General features: G+C 34.4%; 1 protein-coding gene across 2 annotated transcripts; it reads left to right on the plus strand.

The window, feature by feature from the left end:
- The first annotated feature begins 1,107 nt into the window (after positions 1 to 1,107).
- Positions 1,108 to 7,926, plus strand: LOC109182568 (receptor-like protein 12). Of its 2 annotated transcripts, none has more exons than XM_019332720.1 (2): positions 1,108 to 4,209; positions 7,778 to 7,926. In XM_019332720.1, the coding sequence occupies exons 1-2, from the start codon at positions 1,239 to 1,241 to the stop codon at positions 7,783 to 7,785; spliced, it is 2,979 nt and encodes a 992-aa protein (XP_019188265.1). In that variant the 5' UTR covers positions 1,108 to 1,238; the 3' UTR covers positions 7,786 to 7,926. The 2 variants fall into 2 exon arrangements, with proteins under 2 accessions (XP_019188265.1, XP_019188264.1); XM_019332719.1 differs by lacking the exon at positions 7,778 to 7,926 and adding an exon at positions 4,489 to 4,873 and having other exon boundaries at positions 1,108 to 4,225.
- The last annotated feature ends 4,803 nt before the right edge of the window (positions 7,927 to 12,729 follow it).

Here is a 12,729-nt window from a genome sequence, read left to right on the forward strand (position 1 = left end):
TGAAAATTTGAATTAAATATAATTTCAGTCAAGCCTCGTTAATCGAACCAGACACATAAAATGAGACGGGAGTACTATTTAATGTTTTTGTGACAAAGTTTCCGGCAAATTATTGTTGGACCATGGTCCACACAATGTTATGTGGACCATAATAAAATGTACATTTTTAATATACTAAATGTACATTATTTTTGTACTGAATGTACATTATACAATATAATATACACTCAGAACAAAAATAATGTATATCCCCTGAATATAATGTACATTATTTTTGTATTGAATGTACATTATTTTTGTACTGAACGTACATTATTTTACAGTAGACAAAATATGGTCTACACAATTTGTATGGACCAATAATGATTGTTAATTTCCAACCCTGGCTAAAATGTTTTAATCACATCCAACCAAGTCAAATTTGTGTTATAAAATTCTTTTTGGCAACTTGAGTGATTGGGTGGTTATTAATAGATTTCAAAACTCTGGGCGAAATTAAAGTTTTCTTTTTCTTCCTTGATCTTGACACATAATAGCTCCATTCTTTTTCTCCCTTTGTCGCTCTCCAAATGACAATTACAAAGTTGGTCCCGCGACAAGAAAAAATTTAAAAGGAAGAGGAGGATATTGAATATAATAGACTTATTTCACTCAGGGCTGAGATTGTTAGACTGTTATAGTTCTTCAAAATTGACAACTACATATGTTAGATGGTTAGTTGAGTACATAGCCGAAGGAATATAAAAGAGTAGTCTTGCAAGCAAAAGAAAACCACAGGCCCGAGAACTATCCATCGTCTAATATTAATCAACTTAAATGATTCAATTCAAATTTGATATATAATTAAGTTCCACCATCAAGGGATAAGAAGAATTACAAAGTCTTCGACTACTACGTACAATTGGGACGTTCAACAAATAAGTTTGTAATTATATCATTATTGTGGGGAGAACCAATTAAGATGCCTTAGAGATAAAAACTTCAATTTTCTGCCAAGTTGATAGAGAAAATAATAATGCTTTGAGCCTTTGTCCTTTGGTACACGGTCTAGTGGGGTATAAGCTAAGGAGACTTAGAGATACAAGTCTTTGATGACAAATGACAACTAATTATAGAAAACTCACCATAAGAATTGTGAAGCCTAACATAAGCTCCTTCTATATATATTGCTCCCATAAACAAAACTCTAAGCACTTGCCAAAGATTATATTCACTACGATACATTCAACCCACCCACCATGAAACATAATACTTTTAATAATAATATTATGCTGCTGCTTGTTTTTCTTCTATTCATTTGCAATTTTGAGTATTGTTACTCAAATAATGCTAGCTGCATTGAAGTGGAACGAGTTGCTCTTTTAAAGTTCAAGGAGAGCCTAATCGATAGATCAAATCGTCTCTCCTCATGGACCGGTCTTGATTGCTGTGCATGGGAAGGAGTTTTTTGTGGCTCCGTAACTGGTCATGTTTGGAAGCTTGACTTACATAACCCAGTTACACTTACAACATATGATGATGATGATGATGATGTTTGGTCCGGAGTTTTGTCAAACTATATCAACAACTGCTTGAGAGGTGAGATCACTCATTCTCTAATCAACTTGACATATTTGAGTTACCTTGATTTAAGCTTCAACAATTTCTCTGAGATCCAAATTCCTGAATTCTTGGGATCTTTTAAAAACTTGAGGTATCTTAACCTCGCAAACTCGGGTTTTGTGGGAAACATTCCCCCTCATCTTGGGAATCTTTCGAGGCTAGAGTATCTCCACCTTGGATCTGTTGCGACTTGGTTTTATTCATTGATTGCAAGTGACTTGGTTACAAATAACTTGGATTGGTTGGCCAGCCTTTCTTCTCTAAAAAGCCTTGACATGTCTACAGTTTTCATTCAACGAAGTGAAAATTTGTTTGGCACAATCAATAAACTTGTATCTCTCTCTTCTTTAAACTTGGCTTCTTGTCACCTTAACATTACCAATCCTCCTTCTTTACTTGTTAATTCCACTTCTCTCATCTCCCTGAATCTCGAAGATAATACATTGGATACCATGACCCTTCTATGGTTATCTAATCTCACAAGACTTGAGCATCTCAATCTAGCTCAAAACCATTTTAGTTATAGCTTCAATTCTTCACTGTTATTTCCATTTTTGTGTAAGCTCCTCAATTTGGTTTCCATGGATCTCAGTTGGAATAATTTTCAAGGTTTGATTCCTCATTGCCTTGGAAATTTGACTTCTTTAACCTCTCTTCAGTTAGGATATAATAACTTTGAAGGTTCAATTCCAAGTAGTATCAGTCATCTTTGTAGATTGCAAAGTCTAGATTTATCTTCTAATAATGAACTAAGTGGGTCATTGATAGATTTCTTAGGGGCTCCATGTGAGTGCCTTTCACATAGTTTGCAAATGTTATCCTTAGATTCCAACCATTTTACGGGTCAACTACCAAATCAGTTATACAAATATAAAAATTTGAAGAGACTTTCTCTCTCTTCAAATTCCCTCTCTGGTCCCATACCAGATTCACTTGGAAATTTGTCAATGTTGTCTTTCATAGATATTTCTGAAAATAAGTTCAATGGTAGCATTCCCACAAGTCTTGGACAACTTTCAAACCTTCAAACTTTATATATATACGAAAATTCCTTCCAGGGCATTCTCTCCGAATCACATTTTTCAGAACTTACCAATCTCAAACAATTGGTAATATATGAAAATTCATTATTTCTTGATGTAAGCTCCAACTGGATTCCTCCTTTTCAATTGGAAGACATTCACATGGGTTCAATCAAAGTTGGCCCTCACTTTCCACAATGGCTTCGTACCCAAACAAAAGTTCATATCCTATGCATGTCCAATGCAAGCATCTCAGATACTATCCCTGATTGGTTTGGAAATTTTTTCTGGACTTGCAATGATATTGATCTCTCTAAAAATGATATTAGAGGAGAAATCCCCATGAGTGTTGAAGTTGGTTACATGAATGAATTCAAGCAAGGTTGGATCTATCTTTCCGACAATCATTTGAGTGGTGAAATTCCAAAGTGGTTATGCAATTTAAAACGTTTAGAGATCCTTGATATTTCTTCAAATAAGTTATCTGGAGAAATACCTTCGTGCTTTGGAGAGCTACAAGAGTTGGAATTTTTAGATTTGGGGAATAACTGTTTATATGGTAACATTCCAAATTCATTGGGATCTCTAAGTAACCTCTTCTCTCTGCATTTGCAGAACAACAAATTTGAAGGGGGACTCCCTTCAAGCTTGCACAATTTAGGAAGCTTGATCACCTTGGATTTAAGCGAAAATGGATTAATGGATGTTATTCCCCCTTGGATCGGAGAAAACCTATTGAGTCTCAGGTTTCTTAATTTTAAGAAAAATAAATTCTTTGGAGATATTCCATTGCAATTGTGTTACCTGAATGCTCTTCAGTTGTTGAACTTGGCAAATAACAACATTTCTGGGCATATCCCTCCGTGTTTCAACAACTTCACTGCAATGGTTAATGACTCCATTTCTGGGGATGGTATCAATGACTACGGGTACGTGGAAAACATTTATGAAGATATAAAAGGATTACATTTGCGGTATACTAGAACTCTTCTATTTCTTCGATCCATTGACCTTTCAGGGAATCATATAATTGGAGAGATCCCAACAGAATTAATGTGTTTGCTTTCATTGAATAACCTGAATCTTTCTGTAAATCATTTGAGTGGGAATATTCCTCAGGCTATTGGCAATTTGAGCAAAATTGAATCTCTTGATTTGTCAAGGAATGTGCTCTCCGGTCACATTCCTTTAAGTTTATCGTCTTTGACTGCTCTGAGCTATCTAAATCTATCATTTAACAATTTATATGGAAGAATACCAACAGGACGTCAACTTCAAACCCTCGACGATTCCTCCATTTACATTGGAAATGAAGGACTTTGTGGCACCCCACTTTTGAAGAGCTGCCCTGGTGATGATAAACTGTCGCCGCCATTGGCTAATCAACCTATAGAAACAAAGTTAACCAATGATGATCGTGAGTTTATGATGTGGTTCTACACTGGTATGGGACCTGGTTTCTTTGTTGGATTCATAGGAGTATTATGTACTCTATTGTTCAAGACATCTTGGCGCTATGCATATTTCAAATTTTTGGAGATTGCTTTCAACAAAGTACTATGTGGCATTTCATCAACTAGCTACAGGTTTGTCTTCCATCAAATACTCTCTCTGTCTCATTTTATGTGTTTAGTTCGGTTAACAAAGCTTGACTGATGTTATTTTTAATCCAAATTTTCATAATATTAAATTTAATATTAGTATATAAAATTTATATATTTAGAAACTACACTAAAAATACTATTAAACACAAAAAATTCAAATTTAAAAATAAGTAAAAAATACTAAAAAAAATATAAACAAAGAAGAAAGAGTTGGTTTGACCAATGAATAGTAAGTAAGACAGATAAATTGGGACAGATGGAATACTACTTTAATTTTGTGATTTTTGTCCAATATTAATACAAATTCAATGATTACATATATTATTGAAGTTGTAAATCAGATTTTGACTCTTACGGGGGAATTCATAGGTTTGCATTTGGAATGGTCCTTATTTGTTACTTAATACTAAAACCGTGATAGAACTTATAAAGCAATGTATTTAACAGGGTAGACTGCACATTTTACTTCCTGAGATTCATACTCATAGGTTTGCAAATTTATTTCATCGGTTATATGTTATTTTTAATTGTTCTCTAAAATTGTTGGTTTTAATTTGTCCACATATCACAACAATATAATTGTTAATTCCATCTTAATCTTACATTTGCTTATGTTTTGGTCTCCTTTGTGTAAAATAAAGACAGAGGAAGGTGTAACCTGACACCAAAAATTTTATATATATATATATATATATATATATATATATATATATATATATATGTATATGTATATGTATATGTATATGTATATGTATATGTATATGTATATGTGGGAAAATGGTCAAATAGTCCCCTAAACTTTACACCAAAAGTCAATTAGGCAATTAAATTTTTAAAAGGTGCAATTAAGCCTTAAAACATGTCAAATTGAGACAAAAAGACCCAAGAACAGGCAAATGATCTGTAATAACATGTCACTTCAGATTAGGTGGAATTCAGGCAAAAATTTGACGACCGGTGACGACCGAACCGTCGCCGATCGCCTCCTCCGACAAAAGGCAACCAACTGGTCGCCTTCTCCATGGAAGGCGGAGGTCGCCTTTCCTTGGCGACCACTGCCGAGAAGGCGACCTTAAAGGTCCCTTTCCATGGTGGAGAAGGTGACCAGATCTGGACACCTCCTCCAGGAGAAGGCGACCAGATTTGGTCGACTATCGCCTTCCCTTGGCGACCAACTGGTCGCCTTCCATGGAGAAGGCGACCAGTTGGTCGCCTTTCACCGGAGGCGAACCGTCGCCGATCGCCGGATTTTCACCGAATTTGAAGTGACCTGTTATTACAGGTCATTTATCTGTTCTTGGGCCTCTTTGCCTAAATTTAACATGTTTGAGGGCTTAATTGCACCTTTTAAAGTTTAGGTGTCTAATTAACTATTGGTGTAAAGTGTAAGGGCCTATTTGACCGTTTTATATATATATATATATATATATATATATATATATATATATATATATATATATATATATATATATATATATATATATATATATATATATATATATATATATATATATATATATGGAAGGGTTCAGGTGCGGGTATAGCTTCCCGTGCGGTTGTGCGGTTAGATCTGAACTGTTGATCAAATTTAGATTAACGGCTCAAATCAATAAAAATTAAAAAAAAAAAAAAAAAAAAAAAAACGTGTGTCGGGAAGAAGATACACAGCGTCTACACATAGCGTCTACACAAATGATAGCGTCTGCACAACATCACGCACATTAAGTACAAACTCCACACACATTAAGCACAACCTCACGCACATTAAGCACAAACCCCACGCACTTTAAATATTAACTCACAGATTTTAAGTTTCAACAACTATTGATATTAAACACAACCTCACGCACATTAAGTACAAACCCCACACACATTAAGCACAACCTCACGCACATTAAGCACAAACCCCACGCACTTTAATATATTAACTCACAGATTTTAAGTTTCAACAACTATTGACATTAAGCACAACCTCACGCACATTAAGTACAAACCCCACACACATTAAGCACAACCTCACGCACATTAAGCACAAACCCCACGCACTTTAATATATTAACTCACATATTTTAAGTTTCAACAACTATTGACATTAAGCACAACCTCACGCACATTAAGTACAAACCCCACACACATTAAGCACAACCTCACGCACATTAAGCACAAACCCCACGCACATTAATCACAGATCCGCTCACCTTAATTTTGACCTACATGCAAAAATTATAAAATTGCCACCGCGTTTTTTTTTTAAATTTTGACAATTCTGGATGTTGATTTAAGCGAGATGAATGGTCCAGATTAAACCGCACAACCGCACATGGGCACTCTAACCGCACCAGAACCTAATTCTATATATATATATATATATATATATATATATATATATATATATATATATATATATATATATATATATATATATATATATATATATATATATATATATATATATATATATATATATGGATGCACTCAGGTGCGAATAAGTGTTCAGGAGGGAAATGCGAACGAATCAACGGGCGACACGTGTCCAGATCTAATAACTTAAAAAAAAATGCGGTGGCATTTTCGTAAATAATTAAACATCAAAGTGCAAGTAAAATCACTTACAAGTGCACCTACTTTCACCTATAAGTGCATGTAATTTTGCCTTGTTAGCATTCACTTTCCGGAAGCATTCATGCACTTGGGTGTGCTTATAACTCTATGTGCAACTATTTATAACTATAGGTGCAACTACTTATAACAATAGGTGCACATACTTTCACTTATAAGTGCATATAATTTTGTCTTGTTAACATTCATTGATCTGAGTTCAGCGGGTAGTAATACCCTTGAAAATCACTCGCAAACATTCATACACCTGGGTGCAACTACTTATAACTATTTGTGCAACTACTTAGAACTATAGGTGCAACTACTTAGAACTATAGGTGCAACTAAGTATTGATGCTCAGTGTAAATTTTTACTTGCACCTATAATACATTTTACATGCACTTGTAATACATTTTACTTGCACTTCGATGTTCAATTATTTACGAAAATACCACCGCGTTTTTTTAAAATCAGTGTTTCTCATCCATTAGATCTGGACACGTGGACGGACAGAATTCATTCATATTTCGCGCCTGGGCGAGCCGTTCGCACCCGAGTGCAACTATATATATATATATATATATATATATATATATATATATATATATATATATATATATATATATATATATATATATATATATATATATATATATATATATATATATATATATATATATATATATATATAACTAGTCAATTTTATTAGGCGTAAATACTTTTAAATATTTTTATTTTTAATATTTTTAATAAAATAATAAGCAGTGGGCATATGCATTGAGAAAGAAAAGGTGAATTTTTAAAAAATCAAACCGTTGCAGGTTGGGAGTGAGCGGGTGGTAAATGTAGCCACCTCCGACCTTTATTACCATCACTATATGTACACAAAGCCTAATTAAGTGATATTTATATGTTACTCACTCTTCTTTTTAATAACATATTTTGCAGGCGGCGTTAATGGCGATGAGGGGTTCCTTTGCGATAAACGTATTTGTTGCTTTTGTATGTACTTCTTGCAATATATGTTGCGGTAGTAATATGATGCTTTAGTATTTTGTAATAATTTGCCACATAATGGATTCTCAATATGTTCTCGATATATTTGTTGGTCGGTGTTTGTCTTAAACCATGTCATTTATAATTATAGTTGATTTTGATATCATGATGTTATTTTTATAACAAGGTGTTTGATAAATGGTGTATCAATTAATTTTAAGAAAATTATAATTTATGCCCCTTACAAATTTTCCAATTATCAATGTTACCCCTGAATTATTAGTGTTGTAAATGTTGCCCCTCAATTTTTGAAACCTTACATATATTGCACATTTTCTGAATTATTAGTGGTGTAAATGTGGTTACCCGTCATTTTTCATGTAACCACATTTTTTTCTTCCATTCTTCTTCCTTCATTTGTTCTCTTTCCGCCAACAACTATGTTTCTCATTCTTCTTATTATGGGAGGTGCAATATATGTCACGTTTTGAAAATTGAGGGGCACATTTACACCACTAATAATTTATGTGCGACATTGATAGTTGGCTTATTTGTGAGGGACATAAATTACAATCTTCCCATTAATTTTTAACAAATGTATTCGACTTTAAATTAGCAGTTTGAGGATTGGTGTTAAATAAAAATTAGAACGCTTTCTCGCCAGTTGCCATACCAAAGAGGAAGGCTTCTAATCCGTTTCTCTTGAATTACTAGAAATGACCTTGATAATTATTTATGTCGGGCCACTGAGAGGGTGTTGCCGTGTTGGTAAAATTTAATAAAGGAAAAATTGTAAAAAAATGTCCCTCTATAATATGCCAATTATCAATGTCACCCTTAAATTATGAGTGGTGTAAATGTTGCCCTCAATTATTAAAACGGTACACATATAGCCTATCCCGTAACGGACATGTGGTTCTCCGTTAGTGTACGACACCATTAAGTCAGAGTAAATATATAATTTAGTTGTTTTTTCCCACCCTCGATTCGAAGTACCAGCGATGAATAGCGGTGGGGAACCACAGGTTCGTTACGGGAGGGGCTATATGTGCACCATTTTGATAAGTGAGGGGCAACATTTATACCACTCATAATTCAGGGGTGACATTAATAATTGACATATTATAGAGGAGCATTTTTTACAATTTTCCTTTTAGTAAAATATGGACATTGCATTGAAGAGAAAACTAGATTTTCCAAACTCATGGAAGTAAATAGCATTCTTGCCATTTGAATTTAAAATTCAAATTTATAACCCACTTCAATCTTAAACTAACACCAATTAAAACAATTAAAAACATTAGCTTGTCTGGTTTTTCATGTAAGATTATTATAATACGTATTGAATGATTTAATCAATATTTTAATAGGAAGCATTGAAATACTGACTTGAGTCTATGGAGATTGATGAAGTCCTTTAATTTTTTCTTCACCACTTCTTGTTTTACGTTCACATAATATTTTCTCCCTGGTCTTTGACGTTTAGTTTTCACTGGTGATATGATAGAAAATTGTCTATGTACGTACTTATATGTAAGGTTAACCTAACTGATATTCCAATATTAATATTGGATAATGGCAATAATGGATCATAAACCCATACATTTGAATATGCAATAAGTAGACTTAAATAGCCTATTTTTTGGGAAACATGGAAGGGCAGAGCCCCATGAAAAACAAAACAAGGGAGCTAGTCTCCATGAACACAAGGGACCCCGGTCCTATCACTAAGGGAGCTAGTGGTATTTCCCTAGCTCGGGAGTAGAAGGGATGTTCATGATGCTTGATAAGTTACCTGCAAGAGAGGGGAACACGTTAGAGGAAACAAAGAGTTGAGACTTAAGATGACTTACCTTTTGACTCGAGCAGGAGCAGAAATTATAGAGGCATTCCTTAATAATGTTTACTTGTTCAACAGTGGCCTCTCCAAATAAAATTATGTCATCAGCGAAACAAAGATGGGAGAGGAGGGGACCATTCCTGGATACTCTAATCCCTTTCCATCTCCCTTCATTGATAAAACCTTGAATCATGTGGCAGAGGCGCTCCATACAAAGGACAAAAAGAAAGGGGGTGATAGGGTTTCCTTGGCGAATACCCCGACCCGATTAAGTTTAAAGAAATCAGCCCTCTCACCCTCCCACAAAATGGATAACCGAGTAGTACTAACTAACACAAGACATGATATTCCTAGTCCACTCCGGATTGAAGTTAGCTTCCTGAAGAGTGTCTTGGATAAAATCCCAAGAGAGCGTGTTGTAGGCTTTCTCAAGATCAATTTTAACAAGCATGTACCCTTTCTTGCCTTTGCATTTCCTCATGTAGTTAAGGACTTCTTGGTGGATAATGATGTTGTCCGAGATTTGCCTACCTGGAACGAAACTGCTTTGAAACGGTCCAACCAAACTCAGGTAATAATTAGTATTGCGATCTCTAGAAGCGATCCACAATTCTATAGACTTCTGGAACCAATTTAATTCCTCCTGATACAGCACCTCCTCAAGTCTGATGAGGCCACTTTCCCTCTTGACCTCAAGTCTTTTCTGAACACCAGCTAATCGGGCAAGAAGTCTTTTTTTTTTTACGACCAATCTCTCCGAAGACCTCTCTTTTCCAATTGCACTATATAATATTTAATGTTCTAATTTAAATAATTATATATCAATTCAAATATTTTTAATATATTATAACAAATCCATTCCATGCATCGCACGGGCGAAAATACTAGTACAGATAATATAGCAGACAAGTAAAGTGGAGAAAATTGTGCACCAGAGCTTTTCATTAATAACGGTTCCTATATATACAACTGGAAATAACCGTACATGTAAACATATATAAATATAGGGAAGAGTGGGATAATAGTCATAAATTGAAATATTTATAACACCCCCTTTGCCATTAACGATCCATACTCATTCCTCATTAACAAAAAAAAAAAAAAAAAAAAAAAATCTCACTAGAAAAATCATGTGGGAAAAGCATAGTCGAGGAAAAAAGTACACATACATAGTATGTGAAATCATGCATGTTTTATATCAGTTGTCTCGTTAAAAACCTTAGTCTAATACAAACCTAGTTGAAAAAAAACTTAGCTAAGGGGAAAAGAGTACAACCATAAGCCTTCAAGGCATAATATTCAGGATCAGTTATGTAAATTCAAGTGTGTCTAGACATTGCCGCTCCCCCTGAAGGCAACAACCTTGCAAGCCTACGCATCCAAATTTTATGAACATATTTTTCGAAAGTGGATGTAGGTAAAGACTTAGTGAACAAATATGTCAAATTGTCACTAGAACAAATTTTCTCAATAAGGATTTACCGCTCTTCTAGAGTCATGCGGGTAAAAGAGCTTAGACGCAATGTGTTTTGTAAGGTTGCCCTTAAAATACCCACTACTCATCTATGCAACACATGTCGCATTGTCCTTAGGGACGGAGCCAGAAAATATGTTGAGGGGGGGCAAAGAAGTAAGGATGGATTCAATGGCGGATTCAGAAATTTTTTTTAGTGAGAGAAAAAAATTAAAATAAAAGAGAAAGTTTAAAAAAAATGAAATACTTAAAAAGTATAACAATAAATATTGTTGGATATAGCGAAAAATAAAACATATTAAAACTTTATAAAAATATTTATAACAAAATATGAAACATAATTAATTTGATAAAACAATTCGAATATAACACATTATAAATTACACATTCCATTATTAATATAAAGAAAATTATAATGGAAGTTATATATATCATGGCAAAATTTAATTGTGTTAATCAAAAAAGCGAAGAAGACTGTGACATTATCAATGGAAAGACTTGAACCCAGGCCAATCCGAAACTCATACACATTAGCTACCACCTTGTTTATCACAGCTTTTGTTTACATAATCGGTTTTATAATACTTATATCAAGAATGTACTATATATACATATTATATACAATATAGGGTAGGGGTGGGGTGGGGTGGGGGGGGCAGCTGACCCCTGCCCCCCCTCTGGCTCCGTCTATGATTGTCCTCATACATGATAGTGGGGGTGTCGAGTTCGCTCGCTATACCACACGAGCTATGGATATGATGTTTCAATGACCTCAGCCATACAACTCCCGTGAGGCCTCATATAAAGCAATGATCTCAAATGATTAGACAAGGTAGCAACTAGGGCCTGTTTAATGAACCTTCAAAAATTAACATATATTCGATAAATGCTAGGGCCTGTTTAATGAACCTTCAAAAATTAACATATATTCGATAAATGCTAAGGCCTAAGGGTACTGAGTTAATTATTAAAGATGCTTTATTATACCCTTACTCTAAATGTATCTTGCTAAGTTTAAAAGATATTCGATCAAATGATTTCCATATTGAAACCAAAACTATGAATAATCAAGAGTACTTAATCATCACTTAGTTGATTACTGGTCATAAGCAAGAGGTTGGGGAACCTGCTTCTTTATCTTTTGAGTTATATTATACTTGCAGACGACCCAGTAGTCCATGTGTTACACTAATCATGAAATTCAAATATCCATATTCTTTTCAATTATGACATGACCAGTTAGGTCATCCTAGGCAATGATGGGCCAAAACAATTGAAGTGGTCAAGGTAACCCAAAAGAGTAACTCAAGTGGCAAATGAGCTCTCTTTGTGGGGAAAAATTCTGGATAATCCGGGTTCAATTCTCACAAGTGACAATTCCCTTTGAGCCAGCTCCCGTGTCTCCCGGAACAAACGAGGATTAGTCGGGTGAACCTGAACCGTTAAACAGACAGAGAAAAATTCCTGACTACCTTGTGGTTTACACCCAAAAAAAAAAATTGAAGTGGTCAAGGTAAATTGAGAAAAAGACTAGCCAAGCGGTACACTAAGATTTAACAAGTCAATCATGACAAGGTAGTTTGTCAGTTTTA

Source organism: Ipomoea nil, unplaced genomic scaffold (genome assembly GCF_001879475.1).
Source record: "Ipomoea nil cultivar Tokyo-kokei standard unplaced genomic scaffold, Asagao_1.1 scaffold1074, whole genome shotgun sequence".
Taxonomy (NCBI): domain Eukaryota; kingdom Viridiplantae; phylum Streptophyta; class Magnoliopsida; order Solanales; family Convolvulaceae; genus Ipomoea; species Ipomoea nil.

Coding starts and splice junctions, on each gene's coding strand:
- LOC109182568 (XM_019332719.1), top strand. CDS start 1,239: ATGAAACATAATACTTTTAATAATAATATTATGCTGCTGCTTGTTTTT.